At 29.7% G+C, this 24,522-nt stretch overlaps 2 protein-coding genes across 4 annotated transcripts; one reads left to right on the top strand and one right to left on the bottom strand.

Annotated features, from left to right (window-relative positions):
• Positions 1 to 1,276: 1,276 nt before the first annotated feature.
• On the top strand, positions 1,277 to 10,064 carry LOC107069446 (HUWE1-associated protein modifying stress responses). 3 transcript variants are annotated; one of them, XM_015326771.2, is made up of 5 exons: positions 1,277 to 2,002; positions 2,607 to 2,678; positions 4,026 to 4,197; positions 4,504 to 4,649; positions 4,740 to 4,960. In XM_015326771.2, exons 1-5 carry the CDS (start codon positions 1,810 to 1,812, stop codon positions 4,793 to 4,795), a joined length of 639 nt encoding a protein of 212 aa, XP_015182257.1. In that variant the 5' UTR covers positions 1,277 to 1,809; the 3' UTR covers positions 4,796 to 4,960. The 3 variants fall into 3 exon arrangements, with proteins under 3 accessions (XP_015182257.1, XP_015182256.1, XP_015182255.1); XM_015326770.2 differs by having other exon boundaries at positions 1,279 to 2,002; positions 2,607 to 2,727; positions 4,796 to 10,064; XM_015326769.2 differs by having other exon boundaries at positions 1,287 to 2,002; positions 4,796 to 10,064.
• Positions 7,809 to 23,222, bottom strand: Sans (SAM_USH1G_HARP domain-containing protein Sans). Its single transcript, XM_015326797.2, has 7 exons — positions 22,800 to 23,222; positions 18,241 to 18,384; positions 15,124 to 15,396; positions 14,776 to 15,049; positions 14,375 to 14,695; positions 13,553 to 13,757; positions 7,809 to 12,528 (listed from the first exon to the last, which is right to left on the bottom strand). Exons 1-7 carry the CDS (start codon positions 22,820 to 22,822, stop codon positions 12,281 to 12,283), a joined length of 1,488 nt encoding a protein of 495 aa, XP_015182283.1. The 5' UTR covers positions 22,823 to 23,222; the 3' UTR covers positions 7,809 to 12,280.
• Between the last annotated feature and the right edge of the window lie 1,300 nt (positions 23,223 to 24,522).

Consider the following 24,522-nt stretch of genomic DNA (forward strand, 5'->3'; position numbering starts at 1 on the left):
TCGATTGCAGAGCCTTTTATTGCCCTACACAGTCTTATTTATGTATTGTTGCAATTAATGTATAAAATTGATTATGTTGTTTATTTGATGATATTTTAAAACGGCAAAATGGCCATACTATGAAAATATACTTTTTTTACACTTTTGCATTAAAAAAATCTAGAAATTCGGAAAATCTTTGTTAACCTAGTCAAAAACTTGGGATTAAAATTTTTTTTCTGTGCGTACGATAATTTTACTTAGAACCCGATAATTTTACGGCACTGTGTCGATCAGTGTGTAGGGCAATAGGGAGCGCTTCAATTCGAAATATAATCGAGACAAGACATATCGATAATTAATTATCGAATTATCGTAAATTATCTTACAAGTTGGATTTTGGATCGTACAAGGCTTCAAATTATGTGACGTGTACGATAATTATCGTACGAATGGGATCATTGCCGGTACGAATGGGATCAATGAACTGCCACCTTATTCCCCTTCCATTTTGGTACAAAGATCCCTAGTACAAAGAGAACATGGGCGCCCTCTTTTTTTCATATCCCATTTGTATATATGGAGTTCGTGTTCCCTGTCTAGTCTCCATGGAGCAAACTGATGCAATCAGCTGACCAATGGCGGCCATATTGAAATAACGAATAAAGTAAAGTTCTCATTTAATTAAAACTTTGTCCGCAAGGATACTAGCGACACTTTGGTCGAAGCGGTCGATTGGTGGAAAATGGAAAGGCGGCTGCGTATTGTGATGCATAAGATGCGTCGTATAGAGTGCAGCAGCTGTAATGATTCCTAGGTATAGTGCGATGGCGACCAGAAGGGCGAGAGGTTCGGTTTATCGTTGATTTTAATTTCATTTCTCGGTAGTGAGGCCAAGTGCGAAGAAGCTATTCGCTGGTAGAACTTTATCGTATTGTTCGTCGTCGTCGTCGTAGTCGTGTAGTCGTAGTCGTTGTCGTCGTCGTTATCGTTCTCGTTATTGCCGTCTTCGTCGTGGTTGGTCGTCATCTCCGTCATTTTATTTAGACATTTAGAAATAAACTTTGTCAGATTTATTATTAAAATACTTTTTCCTACGTCACGATGATAATAACTAATCCAAAAATTCGTTAGCTCGTGCGTTATACTGTTCCTTTTTGTCATCGAGTTACGTGAAATACGAGAGGGGAATACGTATAAGAAAAGAAGGAAGTATAGATATAAAAGCATATATATATATATATATATATATATATATATGTAGAGAGAGAGAGAGAGAGAGAGAAGAAAAGTGTAGAAGAAAGAAGAAAAGATAAAAAGGAATAGAAAAGAAAAGAAAAAAAAAAAGGTAAAAAAGGCAAAAGAAGTTTGTTAGTTAAACATTTAAACAATCATAGATAGAAAGAGATAGTCATATATGTCACTTTATAGGACGTTAGGAAGAAACGACGAAATTTAGGGTTGTCGCGAGTGCGCGTGGGTGGGCGAGGCGTGTGCACACGGTGCGATAGAAGAAGAAGAAGAAGAAGAAGAAGAAGCAAAGAAGATAGTAGTAGTTGTAGAAGTAGAATAAGAAGAATAAGAGGTGAAGTAGTAGGAGAAAATTGTGGTGGTGGTGGTGATGGTGATGGTGGTGATGGTTTTGGAATATAAGAAGCTGAAGAATAGTAGTGTGATCTCTCACTATAAGTAAGAATCTTAATGAGGAGTACTTTTTGAAGGACGAAGAAGATTAAAGGTGTAACACACATAGAGGATAATAAGTAACACACAACTATACTACGACGAAGACACTACGACGACGAGCAGTATAATCATCAAGGAAGCATCATGAGCGACGATAAAAGCGATGATGATCCTATAATGGATATTTGGTATAGTAATTGGGAACAACAGTGTGTTGAAGCTTTGGAAACTGAACCGGAATATGAAAATCAACTACAAAACGCTAAAGAGATGTATTCACAGCAGTTATGGGCTAGCTTTCAAACTACAGCGTCGGCCATCGCCCAATTCTATAAAGGCGAGCTTTCTGCATATCCAACACATATACATATATATATATACTATAGATTGCATACATATGACGTTATCTTTCTCTCTTCATTTTTTTCCTTTAAACTAGAACGAACAAAATGTCACGAAATTCGAATTTAATGAACCATGAGTTCAAGTGAGATAGATAGAGAGAGAGAGAGTGAAGAAAGATAGGAAAGAAAGAAAATGAAAGGGTGGATGGGGAAGGGGGGAATGAGGTAAGGTGAGGAAGAAATTATAAGAAGAAGAGAACAAGACAAAAGATATATCGACATCTTCGTCGTACTTGATTGACGCTGACATCCATTTTGATAAGACGTTCCTTCTCGTTCTTCTTCGTCATTCCTCCCTGCTGCCTATCTTTCTATATATATATACTAACACATACATAGATTACATATACATCTACATCTTTGTCTTTTCTCATTCTATATATATATATATATATATACATCTTTCTTGCGTCTTTAACGGAATCTCAATTTCTACCCTTCCTCCCCCCCCTTTCGTTTGATTCTCTCCGCGCACATGTATCGATCCGATCATGGCCTGTAATACCAGTTCCCTTTACGGTTTTTCTTATTTTACAGATCGTACCCAGAATGTGTCACTTTGGCTACCCTTCCAGACAGCTGCGGGTACTGTCACGTCATTGTACAAAGGTGCGTGGACTTTCTTGGATGATGATCGCTTTGTTGTCAACACGTTGGGGTACGAAGATGTGGTGGGGAGGAGGAGAAAAGGAGGGGGAAGAAGAATATATATGTGTGTGCCTGGCTGGCTGGCTGTGTGCGTGCCTGCGTGCGTGCGGCGTGCGTGCGGCGTGCGTGCGAGAAGGAAATTAAATCTTTGGGTCCCTCTTGTGTTCTCCTCCTCATTATTTTTTTAATTTTATTTTATTTTATTTATCTTTCATTTTGCTTATTTTTTTTTTTTTTTAATGACGTTTGGTGTCTTGTCCCGCCCCCTTCTCTTTACTTTCATCCTGATTGGTTTAACCTGCCTCTTGTCTCTGGGTCTGCATGGAATGTTTGTTTGCTTATTTGTTGGCTGCCTGTTTTGTGCTTAAAGCACTCTCCCTCCCTCCCCCATCCACCCTCGCACGAGCACGAACGATGGATTCTTTCTTTGTGAAAAAAATGCCCCCTCCCACACACACACACACTCTTCTACCGTCTCATCCCCACTCCTTTCTGTTGTATACCACCTTTTTTTATTTTTATTCTTTATTATTATTTCTGTGAATATATGAATATATGTGTTATGTTACGTGTGAGTGTGTATGTATTACTAACTCTCGCTTGATATTATTATGTGTGAGTGCATATACAGCTGACTAGTGTCGAAGGTCAGCTGTTATGCATACTTCAAAAAATTATGTACATCTTTAACATTAATACTAGATATACCACCATTTGCAGTATACCTATTTCTACCACACTAGTCAAAATGACTGATGTATAAAAAAAAAAAAAAAAAAAAAAAAAATGCTTTTTGAGCTTTGCTTTTTAGTCTTTATTTATTCTTAAAAATTAACAACAAATATTTAACAATAATAATTTTAATAGATTACAAATTTAATAGATATTTACAGAACTGAAATGTTACATGCAGTAGAAATTTCGAATTAAAATGGCTCCGACCAGTCAAAATGACAGATCTCTGGTACATCTAGTGTTAAACCGTTGTATGTGTGTTGACTGTGAAATTGTAATTGAAATATCAATGATGCATGTTCTCCAACGAGTATAATATTTGTTTGCTGTATAAAAAAAAAAGATGATAAACCACAGAATAATGTTGTTTACGTTTAAATATTGTTTGTCTTCTTGTCAGTACGTCAAACTGTCAAACTGTGCATCATCAATTTGAATCTCTTTGTATATTATAATTGAACATATAATATTTGTTTCGTCATTCGTTGGGGGAGAATGCATCCATAGTGTTTGTGTGTTGTTGTTACGGTATTTAAATAATTCATGCATGTTAATTTGGATTCCTTTGAACAGATTCGGTCGATAGTATGCGACGGTGCAGTGAACTAGGAATAGAAACCGGAAAGCAAAAACGTAGCAAAGAAATAATGAACTGGGCTAGGAAAAAGAGGCGCATGATCCGTAGAGAAGATCTGTTAGCGTATCTTGCTGGTAAACCACCTCCACCAAGACCACACTCGCACAGGTTAAGGATTTTTTATAAATATATTTATATATATATATATGTATATATATATATATATATATATATATATATACACAAATATTCTTTCTTTTCTTTATCATTTTGTAATGAAATATTTATTTATTTATTTATTTTTTTTTTTTACATAGACGTAAAAGTTCAATCATAGTTACATATCATACCCCGTCGTATCTTTGTCGATCCGTTGTCATGTATCAAAGAATTAGTTAGCGATTATTTTACGTGTCTATTGTTAACAAAAAGATTAATAATAATAATAATAATAATAATATAAAATAATTACAGAAGTTCTCCAAAACCGAGAATGATGGTATGTGGTTCTTCACCTTCACAAAGTCCTACACAAAGTATGGGAGTATCACAGACATCATCACCTGGAATAGATTTGGATCCTGAATTACACACATTTAGAGAAGCTATATCGTTATCCGGTAAGGAAATATTATTGTATCATTTGTTTCATTCGTTCATTAATTCAAACTATTTTTCTTTCTTTTTTATTTTTCTACAATCTGTTGTAGGTGGGATGGATATTGAAAAAAGTGTGCATTCCTATATGATATTAATAATTTTCTAGGCTCATCGGTGTCAAGACGTTCCGGAAAGCAAGCAGAATTGACTTCTTTTATAAACAGCGAGTTTGCTCGGCATCACAAACGGCCTGCCTCGCACGACGTGGATATGGGATCACCTACGCACAAACGTTCACGTCACATGTAACGTCGCGCTACGTGTAAAGTAACCCTCACTCCCTTCTTGTTCCCTATTATTAATTAATCAATTGATCAATTAATTACTAATGATTCTGCTCTCCCCTACTACGTGGTTAACACAACTCTCCGGTTAAACGAGAGTAATCATTTCGATACACTACCTACTACTACTACTACTATTATTACTACTACTATTACTACGATGGCAATGGTGTATAAATATACATTGTTACGCGAGTACGTTCGTTCATTCGTATCTCGGTGATGATCTTCCAATTTTGTTTTTCAAATGTCACGATAATCTTCTTTCTTTTTTTTTTTTTTTTTTTTTTCTTCAAACAAAACAACAAACGTCAAGATAAACGTTGCATTCTATTTTTTTTCTTTTTTTCTCTTTTTTTCTTTTGTTTGGAATTTTCCCCCACTGTCGAAATAATTTCGAAGAAATTGGAGATTAATTCTATTTAAAAAAAAAAAAAAATAAAATAAAATAAAAACACTGCTTTCGATCAAATTTCAAATCTTTTGTGCTCCGTGCAAAATAAACAAACAAAAAAAGTGATATCAAATATTTATTTATATATATATATATATATTATTGTAATTAAGAAATTATTGTTTTTCTTGTTTATTATTTTCTTTTTAAAAATTTTCTTTTCTTTTTCTTCTTTACTATTAGTATTATTATTATTATCATCATATAAAAGTGAAAATGTCTATAAATATTAAATGTAAAAGTTATTTTTCGTGACTATATTTTGTGTCTCCCGTGTATGTCATATTGATGTCTCTTCTTTGTTATACGTGTTATATCAATTTTTTGTTATATTCAAATGATTTATTATGTTTTTCTTTTTTTTTTTTGTTTTTTTGAAACAACAACCAACCAACCAACCAACAAATATAAATTCATTAACCGATGATCACAAACGAACGTATGGCGATACTATTTAAAGTGCCCATAATTGAGGAAAGATCACACTGCGTTTATGTACGATAAGTTTATATACGAGTACTATATATATATATATATATGTATGTATATATATATATAGTTTTAGGCAATCAAGTTATTATGAAAGGATATCACGACTTTTCGTCGAACATTTTTTGTGGAAATATTGAGAGGAAGAGAAAACTTAAATAAGAAGATGATGATGAAGTTGAAGATGAATAATAACAATATTAATAATAATAATTATAATAACATAATAATAATAATATAATAATAATAATAACAATAATAATAATAATAATAATAAAAAAAAAATTAAAACACCGCTCTAAATTAAATGTGTTAACACATAAATATATTATTTATGTGTGCGTGAGAAAAAGAGAGAAATGTTGTCATCTTGTTTTTTTTTTTTTTTTTTTTTTTTAATTTAATTTTATTTAATTTTATTTTTGTTATTTTTGTTATTTTTTTCTCTCTTCTATTATTATTATTAAAAAAAAAAAAAAAAAACAATTGTGAATAATAATTATAAAAAAAAATATTCGTTGAATATCAATTTTTTTTTCTTTTTCTTTTTCATGTTTGCGACAAAATCGACATAGTTAAGTAGTTCATTTTACTGCCATAATAAAATGTCAATCGCGATTTAAACAAAAAAACGAAAAAAAAAAAAAAGAAAAGAATAGAAAGAAAGAAAGAAAGAAGAAGGAGATAACAAATTATAGTAATGTGATGATTTGTTTTGAAATATTATTTCACAAGTCACCAAAACGGGACTCATCGTTTGTAATATTGTTATTATTATTATACGTTTAAAAAAAAAAAAAAAAAAAAAAAAGATAAATTTACAAAATTTCGACATTTTTTTTTTATCGTAATAATAATAATTCGTAAACTTTAAAAACAAAAGAAAAAGGTATAAAAAAACAACAACAACAATAATAATAATAATAATGATAAATAAACAATTATATTTATACAATTTTTTTTTTTGTGTGTTGATGATAGATAGGAATTTAAAACTAATGTGTAAGAGTAAGAAGAATGAATGTTGAAATTGTAATAAGAAAATAGAGAAGGGAGACGGAGTGTCCAAGTTGAAATAAAAAAAAAAAAAAAAAAAAAACAAAAAAATAAAAAGAAAGGAAAGAAAAGTGAAGAATGGAAAAAGAAAAAAATAATAATTAAAAAAAAAAAAAAGAAACAATTGGAAGGAAGGTTGATATTGCATAAAACAAAAAAAAAAAACAATAAAATATAAAAATTAATTGATAACTAAACACACACACACACACCACACGTACACGTAATGTGCCTTTGCATTCGACGAGTTATCTTTTATATTTTTATTTATTGTTTTGTTTTTTTTTTTTGTTGTTTTTTTTTTGTTTTCAATCAAATTATTATTAATCTTATTTATTATACCAAATTTATAATTAAAAAAAAAATATATACAGCTATATATCTATATATATATATATATATATATATAAAATAAGAACATTTATTATTTTTATATATATTAATTTATTTAATAAGAATATATCATTGATTTTATTTTGAAAAAAATGTTTTTATTATGTTTATCATTAAAAAAAAAAAATGTTCATTTCTTTTTTTTTTTTTTTTTTTTTTTTTAATTTTAGAATTCATCATGCAATAATATACGTTTTATTATATTAACAACAACAAGTGCGTTGAATTTAACGAATGCAAAGGATTTAATAATAAAAACAAACAAACAACACAATACAACACAGCAAATTCGAATTGTTAAAATGTCTCAAAGAATAATAAATTATCAAAGAAAGAAAACAATGTCGCAGCATTTAAAGAAAGTAATCTTAAGAATATATTATAAACATTGAGTTTAATTAATACCTTCCGTATTTTAATTAATTAATCAAATTTAGAAATGATTTGGTTTTCTTTTTTTTTTTTTTTTTTTTTTTGTAGTATATATTATTAATGGTCATATATTGGAGAATGATTTGATTTGTTTCTTATTTGAAATTTATTGTACATTTATTATTATTATATTAGTAGTCATGTTTTTATTAATGTATATCCGATGCCAATCGACAAGACTCTCTCGAATTGTTATGTACGATACGTTGGAGGAAAAAAAAAAAAAAAAGAAAAAAGAAATGAAAGAAAAAAAGACAAAACAAACAAAATGGCTTTCGTTAATTCCTATATTTAATTTGTGTATTTTTGTGTTAAGAGGATAAACATCAAGATTTATTTAATTTCATTTTGTTTTTTTTTTTTTGTAGATCTTGTTGTTAATTAGAATTTCTTTTTTTTTTTTCCACGCGTATCGGGGTGCTCGTATTAATCGTATTTTTTTTTTTTTCATCAAAAATGGTGTTTAAGAGAAACAAAATCATGTGGTTACATTAAATTAAATTAAATTAAATTAATATAATATAGAATGATATGATAAATCACATATTAGAAAAATTTGCAAAAAATTCATTTGTCATCGAAGGTAGAATATTAAAAATGAAAATGAAAATAAATTTGTGAGTCTGATAATTTTCAATTCGTTATATACCAGTACAGTAGTGTTGTGTTACAATATCAAATATGAAGAACACTGTAAAACAAAAAAACAAAAGTTATTTTATATTAAAACTGTCATCGATACTTCACACGATACACACACACATCGATACACACACATCGGAACTTCTTCAGACTCCTGTTAAAAATTTTAACAGAAACAAAAAAAAATATATATATATATATATATAACCGTAAACGGAATAATTGATTTATTTTTGTTGATACGCATAAAACGATAAGAATACATTAATAGAAGAAATATAGATGGATGATAATTTGTGTATCAAAAAAGAGATCCCCTTTATCATATATTATATCTTTCTTCATTACGTGTCACGTTGTTTGTTCGCAATGGATTCCTAAATTACTGAACCGATTTTAATCAAATTTTGCACAATTTGTGCAATTTCATTCAACTTAAAAGATAGGATAGTTTATATATATAAATATATCACTGATAATAAGTTATTTTTTTAAAATCGCACGAAAATAAAATTCTTTGATTAATTATCATTTAAAAAAAAAAAGAAACAACAACAAAAATAAGAGAGAGAGTAAGAAAAGATATCGGTGCAAACCAAAATTGTGTCTCCCTCCCCCGACATTTTCGACGAACGAAAGTTCTTCATATAAAAAAAAAATAAAAAAACAAAAAAAACCTTTTTTTCTTAAACGTTAGAAGGACAGACACCTCGTCTCGACGAATTTATGAGACACTTTGGTGTCACAAGTATGAATAGGTAAAAAAAAAAAAAAAAAATTTAAAAACAAAAAAAAACAAGAAGATTAAAAAAAAACCCATGATTGAGACTGTTGTGTGTAAAACATGTATTTGCGATGAAAGACTTTTGTGTATATGATGTGTGTGTGTAAATGTGTGTATGTTTGTGCGTCGCGTGTGCGTATAATACGGGAGTGTTCTACGATCACACCGTTTTGTAAGTTAATTGTAAATGTAAATTATTTTTAGGTACTCTACCATGTGCAACACAACTTACATACACAACCACGTACTATATACATATAATAATTTTAATTTTTATGTGAATTTTTCTTTTTTTTTTTTTTTGAATAAGACTTTAAGTTAAATCTGCTGAAAGAGAAGAACATTCTATTTCTTTTTTCTCTCTGATAATTTCTTTTTAAAAAAACATTTACAGTTTTTTTTTTTCCCCCAAAAAATTCACATAAAACGTAAAAGCTTTCACTCTCTCTTTCTCTCTCTATCTCTATCACTCTTTATATATATATATATATATACATCATCTTTTTCTCTCTCACATGTACTTTCGTTTACGTTCTTTTTGTTTTTTATTTTTTTATTTTTTTTTTTCATTAACTCGAAGAGAGAATTAATTAATTAAATAAATAAATAAAAGAAACGTAAAATGGGGGATGATACCGTTTCCGTATTCGGTTGTAAATATAGCGTATATACTAATAATGAATAACGATAAAGAAAAATAGCCTTAGGGATATTGCTAAATATTATTATTATTATTATTATTATCACTATTAATATTAAACATTACTATTATGCGATAGCTTTAATAATTAATATTTATCATGCGATCGACAGTTAAAATAAAAAAATACCAACGACATTATACCTGTTGTGACTATTTTACTCTAACCAATAATGATTGCACACGATGACAACAATACGTCGGAATTTATGTTAAATAATTATACATATATATATATATGTAATGTATGCATCAGTAGGTGGAACGAAAGCTCTGCAATGTAAACACATGCAGTATATATACATATACATACTTAAATATATTTTAAACACGTTGAGTGTCATGTGAATTCTTAAAGAAATTCTTGTCAGGCCACAGGTGTTACTTTGCATTGAAAAATAATGGAACGTGTCAGTCACATGTGACTGACGCGGTCTAAATGAAGAGACTAGTGTCAGTCACCGAATGACTGAAACACATGCAGTTGCAGATGCGTTTTTTTGTCTTTATTATATGTATATATATATATACATATTCATACTTGAACATATTTTAAACACGTTGAGTGTCATGTGAATTCTTGTCAGGCCACAGGTGTTACTTTGTATTAAAAATAATGGAACGTGTCAGTCACATGTGACTGACACGGCCTAAATGAAGAGACTAATGTCAGGCATCGATGACTGACATGGCGCTCAACGTGTTTAATGATAAGAAAGTTGCTGATAAAAGCTCATCGAAGGTGAAGAATTATAGTTAAACAATTTTGATAAGTTTGAATGATTAATAATAATAATAATTAAATTGTTGTTGGGGTCGTGCAAGGAGTTGAAGAAGACACACACACACACAAACACACAAATACACACCATCTTGATAGATAAAAAGAATTTTCTCATGAGTTTATAAAAGTATAGTCAGAAGATAACTTTCCCTTTCTCATGAAAAAGAATTTTTATCTTTGCTAGCTAATCTACAACCAGTACCGTAAAACGATACACGTTTTTATCCGTCCGGTGAATCCGGGTATGATAAATATAATAATAATAATAATTATATCAAATCGTCTTAACAAATCAAATTTTTTTTACTCAAAATCAATCATTTTGATTATTTTTTCTTTTAAATAAAAAAAAAATTCATTCTGTGTTTTATATTTCACTGTATAAAAATATATTATTAACAATTGAATAGTTTTGAGTTTCGTGAAACAATAAAAAGAAAATCAATTTTTATTTATTAATATACACACACAGATACATACACAAAAAGCATACGCGGCACGTGCTTGTATTTAAACATCATTTAATTATTATTATTATTATTATTATTTTATTATTTAATTATTTTTTAATTAAATAATACAAATTGATTCGTTGTACGAATATTAATCTGAAAAATCAAATTATTTTTATTGTGCATATAAAATACGGTTGCTGTTATATATATATATATATATATATATATATATATATATATATGTATGTATATATTTACATGATTTATTTTTGTATTTTTTTTTTAAACATTCACACGTGTCTTTATTTTTCTTATATTGAAATGAAATGTCTAAATTCTAACGTGACAATGAAATATTTTATTTCTTATATATATATGTATTGCAATATTTAAATGAAAAAAAAAAAAAATATGTTCTTCTATGTACATCAAATATGGCGACGATATACAGGATGTGTTTCATAATATGAGGTTAGGATACATAAACAATGTTACAATTACTCTTCAATTATGATTTTCGTTGAAAAATTATTGGAACACCGTATAGAATAGTATACAACTCTTTGTATACAACCTTTTACAAATTTTAATCGCACCTTTTCACACCTGTCTCTAATTTCTAAAAAAAAATTGCTCTACAATCAAACACACAACTTTTGATTTCTTCTTTTAATTAGTTTCATTCATTCATTTTATTAAACATGGTTAACATTATTTCATTTCAATGATTTAACAAGAATTATTCATCCAAAATAATTAAAAACATTGATTAAGCAAATTTGTATCATTGTTTTAGTATCCGTTGTTTAATTTAGAAAAAAAGAAACACCCTGTATATAATTAATTGATAAATTATAAGTATAAATTCGTGAAAAAATCATAATTTTTCATTGGTTCAACTATCTAAGGCACATTTTAATTTATAATAATTCATTTCTATCATTTTACTATATTCAAATATTTTTTTAATACTAATCGTAATCGTTTAAAATTCTAATATGTCCTCCATTTTCAAATATGTCCTCCATTTTCCAAAAAAAGAAAAAAAAAACCAAAAATAAGAGAAGATGAGGACATAAAAGATTGAAAAATGTACAAAACAAAAGTATAAAAATTTGTTAGAGTATGCTGTCCTTGATGACGTTCTCTGATGCGTCAAATGCCTTTTTCCTGTTGGCTATAGCATTAGTAAGCTTTCTCCTAGGTCCCAACGGAAGTTTAAGGGCTGCAATGTCCGCATCGGTGAGTAACATCAATGCTTCCAAATCAATTTGTTCAGCTTCTAAGATCGTATGTATCGATGATAAATTATTTGCAACTAAAAATCTTTGCAAGGGTGTCCATTCCTCGTCTGTTTCGTCATCTTCTGTTTAAAACAAAAGAAATAGGTTATAAAAACACAAGTACACAATTACAATTATTGTAATAATTTTATTTTGAATATTGGGTTGACAACTAAGTGATTGGTGATTTGAAAAAGCCATCTATCGACAAAATGACAAAGTAACTGAGGATTTTGTCGATAAATGGCTTTTTCAAATCATCAATCACTTAGTTGTCAACACAAAAGTATTAAAGGGATACCAAATTGTATTTTTTATGTAAACAAATAATAAAAAGGTGTCCCTAAAGATTACCATCTTTGAACGTAATACACGTGTTTTATTTTTTGTGGTTAGTTTGTTTTCTTTTGATTTCAATTTCAAGATATATCCTTTTAAGTATTTTTTTGTTAAGTAACACAAATGTTACAATGAACTCCATGCTGTTCTTTTCAACGGTAGAAGCTCATTGTATTCGATTTTATCGGTTTTTAAAAATCAGGAATTGTTGTCAACCCAATAGTGAGGGATAGTAAATTATATTTTTTATGTAAACAAACAATAAAAGGATGTCCCTAAAGATTACCATCTTTGAACGTAATACACGTGTTTTATTTTTTCTGGTTAGTTTGTTTTCTTTTGGTTTCAATTTTAAGGTATATCCTTTTAAGTATTTTTTTGTCAAGTAACACAAATGTTACAATGGACTCCATGCTGTTCTTTTGAACGATAGAAGCTCATTGTATTCGAGTTTACCTCCTACTGCGTGAAAAACAAATTATTTCTTATTTAGAATGTATTTTTCTTCTATTTTGACGTGTTAGATAAAATCAACAATCTTCAGGTAGTGAAGTATCAATGATTATGATACTTTATTGTTAATGATGAAAGCTATTGACAAAATTTTAGGTATACATTTTCACATCCAATATTTTGACAAAGTGATGATAGAAAAATACAACGTTACAAATGGAATTCTTACAAATTACGTGTCCCATGATTTCGGAATTTTTATATACAATCGTAAAAGGAAACATTTTATCAGAAATGTTAAACACACAAACTTACCTGATAATAATTCATCGTCCCACATGCTTTGTCTACGTGCTAAGCTACCCGCACTTCCTATACTAATCTCCTCATTTTGACCATTTGCAACGATCCTGTGACCATTCGTAGAACCATTTATCGAACCATTCACGCACGAACCATTACCGTTCTGCAGATGAACGTCTGTTTGCGTGACAGGCAAATTGTCGAGCGTTGCTGTTATCTGAAAACAAAAATACAATCAAAATCAAAGAATACAAATGATGATTAAAATTTCCAAAAAAATTTGATTGGCTTAAATTTTCATCCAAAAATTAACCTAATTAGTTAGAATCCATTCATTGTTTCATTGTTGAATTAAATATTGTATTTTAATTAGATACAAATTAATCATCCATTTAATTTAAGATAAAAGTCATAATATTCAAGATGGCGTCGAAGCGTAAACATTTACGATTTAACAGCGTGAAGATCGTTTACTACACAACAACCCTGCATAATAGTTCTTCCTCGTGACGCTAGAGTAATCACGAAAATGTGATAATTTGACTTGCAGAAAAACACGATTCGAATCTTCGCTTGGCCTTGGAATCGGTATCTTTTGAAACGTGTATTTTATTTCAATACATTCGTGATATACATATAAATATTTTACGAATAATATTTAATATCAAAATAATTCCCAAACAAAATGTCATAAGCGAGTCAAATATGTCATAAATATAATTGATAAAATAAATATTTGTCATGATTTAAACCAAAGTTAATCAACTTTTATGAAAAATTTAAATATGTACAAGAATAAAATAGAAACATGATTCCATATTTAACAGAACTTACCGGTCTTCTGAATGCAACCGATCCAAAACCAGGTCGATCAAAGATACTCCCTTGTTCACGAAGTATTCCAATATCTCTGACAATCTTGTTAGATCGTTCCTCATCTTGACCATCTTCATCCTCATCTTCCTCGTCACATGAACGATCACCCAAAAGATCCGGTGTACTTTGTGCCTTGCTTAACGTACCCCAAACATCTGCTATCTTTCCTCTTCTTCCAATTTGTTGAGCCTGTGATTCGTACGTTCCCACGTACATTATTTCCGAATCCCTTCTAAGACCGGTCAAACTACGTACGGATTTTCTACCGTCTACTTCAATCTACAAAAAAAAAAAAGAATCAATTTCATTGATCCATTGGACAATTGGTGTCATCATTGAAACAAAATCATTTTACGTACTTCGATTATCTTAAAATCATCAACAGCCTTTTTAGCCAAAGCTTTTCTACAAACAGCACTACCATGTTTCTTCGTAGTGGTACCAACTATATCGCTAAACGTTGGAGAAGGTTTGATACGACCTTTGAAAGTCATTAATGCTGGCCTATGAGCTAGAATATTGGTCTCGTGTAAAGTATCCAGATCAGATTTCGATCGATCCTTCAACAATTTCTTTTGTACCTTTTCTGCTTTTACCTCGGCCATCTTTTGTTTCTTCATGTATTCTTTCAACCTTGTAAAATGTCAATTTAGGTTAAAGATTGTTAAGTCAAAAAAACACACACAACAAATACAAAAACAAATCACCTTTTCTCAGCATCCTTCTCAGCTTTTTCTCTCAACAAACGACTCTTTTTTCGATTATTCAATTCCTGATCGGACTGTGCCAAATCTAAAAATTGCAATATCCTTTCCCTGCCATTGATCGCTGCCAATTCTCTAGCAGAATGTCTGTCTATGTCCAATGACCAAATGTTGCAACCAAATTTGACGAGAAATTTGACGCAATATTCGTGACCCCTTGCTGCCGCTAGATGAAGGGCTGTATTACCGAAATAATCGCTTTTGTCCGGGTCACCCCTGTCAATAAAAAAAGCTCTGGCTAAACTTCGACAATGAGAGGGGGTCGAGATGAAGGAAAAGGGAAGCCTTCTTCCCCTTTTTACGTGCTCGTTTATTTCCCGTCACGCGATTTGGACACGCAAAGTGGAATCGAAATAGTTTGCATATGAATTTAAATATGAACGATATGAACATTTATCTGTGTATGTGTGTATTTAAGGGAATATAAACAAATGTTAACACGTTGAGGGTAACACGAATTCTTAGAGAAATTCTTGTCAGGCCACAGGTCTTACTTTGTATTGAAAAATAGTTGAAGGTGTCAGTCATCGGTGATGGACGCGGCCTGAATTGAAAGTCTAGCGTCAGTCACCGATGGCTGACGTGGCGCTCAACGTGTTGATAACAAAAAGGAAAGAACGAATTTACAAAAATTATGATAAGTTATTATGATATTTCACGATTTGCTATTCGATCGTATATGGTTGTTCGATATCGCGATAATTAAGCGTGCAGGAGAATCTGAGACAGTTCAGTCGGCCGGTGGTCAGACTTCGGAATACCGGTTTTGTGAGGCACGCGTGCGAATCGAGTCAGATCTCGATGGTACACCTTTTAAAGTTCCTGCTTTCGAATAACAAGTTATCTCTTTTTCTCTCTCTCTCTCTCTCTCTCTCTCTCCTGATAATTCTTAAACAACTTTTTTCTTTTTTTTTTTGTATTTTTTATTTCCAAGATTATACGCAATTTATTTTGTAACACATTTTTCATTCGTTCTCGTACTAACCGGTTCGAATAAATTAAAAGAACATTTTTTTTTTAAAAAAAGAATTCGATCAAATGACAGTTTACAGTGAATACATAAAATTTATTTTATAATTTTTCTAAATATTTTATGATTATTAAGCAGTCCAGTTTGATAATTATCAAAATACAGGTTGATTCTTTCCTGCATACTATAATATAACCTATATATATATATAGGGTTTTTTCAATGAAAATTATTTTTACGAATTCTTTTTATAAAGTTCATACACCAGTTAGAATTATCAAGAAAGAAATCTAATCTGTTAACTCCTTAGCAATTGAAATATAAATTAGAATTATTCTCCATGTTTGGAGGACACAAAGTTTCACGGATCGCGCCCTGCCCGGTTCGTTCCATTCCGTTCCGTTCCGTTCCGTTCAACTCGTGTTTTGTTTCCTGCACGCTCGATTGTTTTTCGTCCGGCCAGCCGCAATTTCCGGTGCCAGATATCTCTCTCTCTCTCTCTCTTTTTTTTTTTTTTAATGGAGATAGAAAATTATATACAATGGTATTTCCGTTCATACTTTAAACATCTGTCACAAAATTTATTCGTTCGTTCGTTGCTTTGAATAGAACAAGAAGACAACAAAAATGGCGGGGAAAAAATATTTGAAATTGGCGCGTTTTCGTTGTTTCTCATTCTCCCGCCATATTCGTTACGAAGTCAAACAAACCTCGAATCGAATTCGAAGTTAACGATCGTTCAAGGTCAAACTTTTGAAGAGAATAAAAAAAAAAAAATATTCACACGCACCTTCTCCAATCTTGAAAGTATCTTCCTTTAGAATACTAACACATCATTCTTTTCATTTACTCGATTCCGTTATAAGGGAATGGCAACCACTCCTTGTCATACTCTTGCGAAAACGCAAAGATTCAATGTCATTACTGTTTAACGAACCAATCATTTCTATTTTTTTTTTTTACCACAGTAATAAACGACACGTAGAAAAATGTATAATTTATGATGAAGCAAAAAAAGTCAAGTATTATTTATTTAAATAACAGATAAGTAAAAGCAATAATTAACGTTTTTATCTTTCCCCCAATAATTTGTATAGACATTGATATTCGAAGTTGTGATGTTCGATAAAAGAAAACCGTAAAGAAACGCAGAAGCCATTTATTTCACCCTCATTATCGAATGTCAGACAATTCACTTTTGTACAAAATCGAATTCAAACAAATTCAAGATATTCCAACGTAGAAAAACTTATTTGGTTAATTCACCATTATTGAATATAATTAATGTGATAAATCAAAAATAAGGAATTTTAATTTGAGAATGTTTATGAAAGTATGGTAATTAAGAATAAATATGTTAATTGATGAAAGTAGTAGTTATTTATTAAAAATAAGATTAGATGATCATTTGTCGTGAAATGTTGAAGATCAAAAAGTGCGTTAAATAAATAGTTGTTATATTGATTTATGTGGGATAAAGTTCATATACGCATAACTATATATATATATATATATATATATAATATGAAAAGTAAACGTTATCGCACATTCTAATACGTAACCGTTAATATTGTATTTAACTCTATGGAAGTAGTTGAGTTAATGCGTTAGTGAAAGTTAGCCGGCGGTTGTTGCGTCGTGTGCGCTCCTTTACATGCTGACTTTTCAACTTATTTTCAATCCACTCCTCCTCTTTCAGTACTTTAAACTATGCGGAACAACCTAAGCACGTAGTTGACTATCATTGAAAAGTATTTTTCTCATTTTTATTATAAATAAAATGATTAAATTAGATAGAAATTATGTACTACGTGAATCAGGAAAAACATTTGTAGAAATAGAAACAAAATAACAATTGTGTCGTATAGAAGAAAAATCTTTCCTCAATTTTTCCTTTTGTTTAATATACTTTCTCTAAAGAAAAAGAAGAAGAAGAAAAAATGGTTTAAATATTTTGTGAAAAAAAAAAAAAACAAAAAGAAAAGAAACATAACCTTACAAATATGAAATAAGAAGAATGAGAATGATTTGTTTGGTTGAAGGAAGGATTTTCTTTCTACGAGTTTTCGAAGCAGTGAGAACGAGCATACCCTCTGGCGACGAGCAGTCTCAGGGCATCTATGTGACCTTCGAAGGCTGCCCATAACGTTGGGGTCATTCCACCTTCGTCTCGCGTGTTGCAATCCTTCTTAGTTGCTTCCTTCAAAATTTCCAATGCACCGTCTCGTGCAGCCCTTACAATGCAAAAAAGAAAAAAAACATCAATAATAAATTAGTAAAACAAATGAAAAATAATTTATTAGGTTAACTTCTTCTAATCCGCCATTTTGTTAATCACATATATTCCACCATCTTGTTATCTTTTATTTCAAACTTAATTTATGGAACTGAACCAATTTGATTCATTTCAAAAATTTAATTATTTAAAAGTTAAATATTATTTTTCTAAAAATAATATATGTGTGTTGTTGATTTTTAATTGTTTAATAATAATAATACGCGTAAATATTAATTCTTCCTTTCTATAGTCAAAACAAACACTGTTTCAAACAATGTTCAAATTGTTTGTAAATTATTATCAAACGAAATAAACGAATAATATATAAAAAATGTTTTACACACAAATTGTACTTAAATAAAATGTTGTCAATCATAAATTGTAATTTCAACATTTGTACGAAATTACGATAATATTTGAGATGCATAAAATAAAAAGGGAAACAACTTAAAAAAAAAAAAAAAAAACGATCTTAGCGTTCATAATGCGCGACAATTGAAGTTAACGAGCGTGTAGTGAAAAAAAAAATGTCTTCGAATATTTGACTTGACGAAAAATAACAGACTCAGTCAGTGGCATGTCATCGAGAAGGTGTCTCAAGTACCTTTCGCTAAACTCTTACACGTTCTCCTGGTCTCTCAACACCCAATTACGTTTAATCTCTCGCGCCAGGTCTCTGATAATCTCTCTTTTAATTATGGATTAATTCGTTCGGCTCTTTTACTTTAACACCTTGTCGAACACGCTCCAACGATTTTCTTCTACCTCGTTCAACCTAACTTTTTCTATTAAAGCTTTCTCCATTCTTACACACACACACACATATACATATATGTACAACAATGTATTGTTAAATATAATTTAATATATTTTTTTTTATAATTAATAGACCTAGTGTTATAATATAAAAAATATTTTTTAGGTTAGGATTGCGTCAGGGTTGCGTTATATATATAACTAGGGGTGCCCCGCCATGCGTTGCTGTGTGGAAATGTGGTAAATATAATGTGTGAAATAATTCGCGATTAATAAAATAATATTGCGATTATAAATTGAGATATAAACTATGCTATCTTTCAAGTTGGATGAAACTGCACACAGTGTGGAAAATTTGATTAAAATCTGTTGAGTAGTTTAGGAGTCCATTGCGGACAAACAACGTGACACGTAATTTATATATATTAAGATTTGGGTATTGGGATCTCTGGCAGAGGCATGGCGTAGCAATTCGACCTATCTACTCTAATTTTGAATTTAGCCACCAGATAGCGTATTCAAGTGTTAGAGATCTCAATTATAATATAAAAAATATTTTTAGGTTAGGGTTGCGTTATGATCAGGGTAGTATAATATGAAAAATATTTTTTAGGTTAGGAATACGACAAGGGCTTTTATTTTATTTTATTTTCAAATAAAAAATGAAATTTATAATTCAATTTTGTATTACAAATAAAAAATGTAGCTTGTTGATGTAATAGAAATAGAAAAGAAGATTATATTTTGATAAATCAAAATCATATGTGTAATTGTTCGTCAGTGATTTAAACCAACACAAAGCAATTAGATATTAATCTTACTGGGAGAAATGAAACTAGGACAAAATTGTATTCACGTTGGAAAAAAAAAAAAGGGACAAAAGGAAGTGACACGAACACGTACGAGATTATATTCAAAAAGTTTTAACGAGTTTACACGCTACCCAAGTTTTATTTCCAGATTTCCATACAACCTTTTTTTTCCAACTAGTAGAAAATAATATTATTTACTGACAATTTTATCCTTACATTTTCATGTCTAACTATTTACATATCTAACCTAACTTTTTCCATTCGTGACGATTTAAATCAAACCCTCCCGTAAAGAGTACAACAAATAATTAAACAGTGTATAACAAGAATCGGAAAGAAATATTATCAGGTTATCGAATTAATGTTGGATTCATTAAATAAGGGTGGAATTTATATTGTGAGGTTATATTTTTTTTCAAATAATAATCATAACCTATATATATGCATAATGTACTGTGTAGACTATTTGTGTGTTTTATTTTTTCATTTACTGGACAAACGAGAAACTTATTCGACTACGAAGGTATTTATTAAATATATATATACATGTGTGTGTGTGTGTGTGTGTGTGTATGATGGTGGTAGGCTATGAATTTCTAGCGGATTGCTCAGCCATTGGCGAATGGCCCTAAGAACGCGAGAGCCTGGTAGAACTCGAAAGAATTTGCTAGGGCGGCATACACACACATACACACACAACAACAACAACAAACCCGTACTGCTGCACTAGAGTTTCCGATATCGGAATCGTAAGTCGACTAATAAGAAGAAACCAGCCGGAGCGGTTTCAGACTTGGGTATAACAAAAGAACTACAAAATATATTATTCCATTAAAACCCATGAACGATGATATCTAACGTCAACGACACGGCTCGTTTAACAGCAAATAACTAACTATTTGCGATGGATTGCAATACTTATCATCTTTGTGATATCAGAGGATATTGAAAAAAAAATAACCCATAAAATAATATAATCGAAATAATAGTAATATATTTGATTTCTTTTGGTGTTTAAATATATCTAAGAAATATGATAGAACCTATGTGAATAATTGTAATTGGTTAGTTAATGTATTAATGAATTCAATATGGCGGATTTGTCGTTTCGAAAAAAATTTGTTCTATTTAAATTGTATATTTAAGTATTTATTATGTGTTTATATGTTATTATAATTATTGTAATAATATATAAATATAATATATATTATTTTATTATATTTATTTAGATTTATTTTTCCTTTTTTACAAGTGTTATATGAAAATTCCAATATGGCGGATTTGTCGTTTCCAAAAACTGTTCTCTTTATTAAAATTACATATTTAAGTATTTATTATGTATTTAGTATGGTATTACAATTATTGTAATAATATTTGTGCAATATAATTTGTATTTAGATTTATTTTTTCTTTTTTAAAAATGTTATATGAAAATTCCAATATGGCGGATTTGTCGTTTCCAAAAACTGTTCTACATTGAAACAATTTATTTAAATATTTATTATGTTTATGTGTTATTACAATTACTGTAATGTAATTTGTATTTAGATTTATTTTTTTCTTTTTTAAAAATGTTATATGAAAAATCCCCAATATGGCGGATTTATCTTTACAAAGTTTTCTCTATAAATAATTGATATTTGAATATTATTTAAAATATGTGTTATATTTTTTGTTCTTGTTCTATATTTTGATATCTAACACGTGCCATCGTGAACAAGCAAACACTTATACTACTCTCTTAAAGGTGTTATGTGTGTGTGTGTTGTATTGTGTTGTTAGACGGACGATAAATTTACGCGTTGAATGAAACAAAAGTAACCTATCTCCCTCGTGCATAAATTCAACGTGCGCGTGCTCGATGCACGCATTGCATTTGCAATAAAATCTAAAGTCTTTCTCTATGTTTTATTAAATACATGCTTCTAGGTAACTAGGTATAAGAATATATTTCTTTATTATTTCCTTAAATACCATTTCCCACAATTATTTCTTAATAATTCAATCTCACTGATTTCGTTCTAATTGGATTATTAGAAATTTCATTTCGTATTATCTCAATTATTTCATTTATTATACCACAAAAATTAGACGCCAATTAGACAACAATAACAACAATAACAAAAAAAAAATGATTTATATATTAACGAGATCAAATTCTTGGAAAACTTTCGTTTGAACGTTTCCTGAAAAAAACGAACTGGTGGGGGGGGAAGGTCAAATTGGCGGGAAAAAATAAACCAACACACCTCGTTAACTCAAAGTGTAAGAGAACAATAAAAACCAAAAAAAAAAGAAAAGATAGGACACAAAAATGATAATAATTTGAGTTATAAAATTGCGATAATAATTTCATTCAAGCATAAAATCCAATTTTGTTATTATAACCATAAAATCCAATAATGTTGCAAAAGGATCGGACATCGATTGGAATCCATAAAACTTCCCTTATAACATTTTTTGTTTTGTATTATTACGATCTTATTCAACCAACCTTTCTTTCAATATTTTTTTTATTTGATATTAAATTATTAGAAAAACATTAAGTACTAAATAAAATAAAATCAAATGAAACAAAACAATACAAGTGGAATGATCTACCCGAATGATTTTCAGTTGAGCACGTCTTTGTCGTCGAGGCTAAGCGAACGCATCGAAGAAAATAATAATAATAATAATAATAATAGTAAGCAGAAGAAGAAGAAGAAGAAGAAGAAGAAGAAGAAGAAGAAGTAAAACTCCCTTGTGTAGTACAGGTAAGAAGGTATATAAAGCCAGTTCCTTTTGCAAAAGGAAAACTCACTTGTGAAACCGTTCCGATGTCATATTTCTTCCTTTTCCTTGTGATCAATATATATATGTATATTAGTTTCCTAAAAAATTTGTTTTAAACAAAAATTAAAACACCATCCTCCTTTCCTCCCTGTTCCCCTCAGTCCAAATTTTTAGTTGTTTAATTCCTAGAACACTTGATCGAACGTTTGATCCTTCGTTCGAATAAAAATTAATTGAAAATGTGTTTATCAAAGAAACACAATTTATTTCGCGATTTATGAAAGAAATAATTTAAAAGGATCAAAGAGAGGTGAGTGTAAAAGAAAGAAAGAAAGAAAAAAAAATATAAGAAGAATAGAATCGGTGGTGGTAGTGATGGTGGTGGTGGCCTTCGGCCACGGAGCCGAAGTTGGGACGTGCGTCGAGTATGGCGTCCACCGATAGACTGTTTTAAAACGAACGAACACTCACCTAACCAACCCATTGCTTTCCATCGGTTTAGAGAAGATCCTTCTTCTCCCTACCCTTTTACCATAAACTCCCCTTTTACTATTGCTATCTTTCTTTAGTCAGTTAATTTAATAAATTCTACCTCTCTCTCTTACTCATTCGTTTATTCCCGCCTCTTTTTCTTTCGCTCTTTTCTCATTCACTCTCTCTTTCTCTCTTTTTTCTTACGCACACCTGTGTCAGGGTATACCCTTTTCCCCCTCTCCTCGTCTTTACTTTCATTGCTTCAGGTAAAACTCATCTGCGAACACCTGGCTTACGATTTACCGACTGTACCTTCAAACTTATCAACCGAGTTTTAAAATGTTCAAAAAAAAAAAAAAACTGTTTTATCTATCGTCGATCTTTTTTTCCTTTTTTCTTTTTCCTCCATTTTATTTATGTAACAAATTAATTTTAGATTTTTTATTTTTTACTTTTTTTTTCTTATTTTTATATTCACGTGTCATTTATTTATTTCTCTATAGATAAAAAAAGATTAGCGTAGTAAGATTAATGAATAATATATGCATACGTTCATTTCATATTTTTTGTTTTGTTTATAAATTGATTTCAGATTTTAATTGAAATTGTTTTTTGTTTGTTTGTTTGTTTGTTTGTTGAAGAAAGATAATTTAAAAAAAAAAAAGAAAAAAATGATTTAAGGAATGTGCATGTTATTTTATGATTATGGTTCACATAGAAATACTACGAGGTTCATATTGGTACTACGAGAGTTTAGAAAAGTCTTAAGATTGGACGAAAATATTATCTTAAAGATAATCCTCGACCAATCCGATTCTTTCTCTAGAAATCCAACAGATGTATATCTCATTTAAACTAGATAAATAACACATTTTTAATATAATATTTATCTTTGTTTAGATCAAAATAAAATAGTCAAATGAATGATTGTAAATATATCGTAATCATAATAATTTATAAATAGTCACACCCCTTACATCGATAAGATAAATAAAATCAGATAATTATCATTTCTATGATGTAAGATAAAAAAAATATTAAACGATAATACAATATTTACAAACACTAGAATACAAAAACAAAACAAAATGCAACAGACATAACATAATTTATCAATGAAAGTATAATTACGTTACTGTTATCAAATGCATTGTTTGCATCACATTCCTTTGTTTTTTTTTCTCTTTATACAATAAAATACGATAAATCAGATATTACATTGTGTAACATATTACGATTGATTACGACACCATTAATATTATTATTTTCTAACCGAA

This window comes from Polistes dominula, unplaced genomic scaffold, assembly GCF_049000335.1.
Source record: "Polistes dominula isolate Pdom_NZ unplaced genomic scaffold, Pdom_raw_medaka contig_37, whole genome shotgun sequence".
Taxonomy (NCBI): domain Eukaryota; kingdom Metazoa; phylum Arthropoda; class Insecta; order Hymenoptera; family Vespidae; genus Polistes; species Polistes dominula.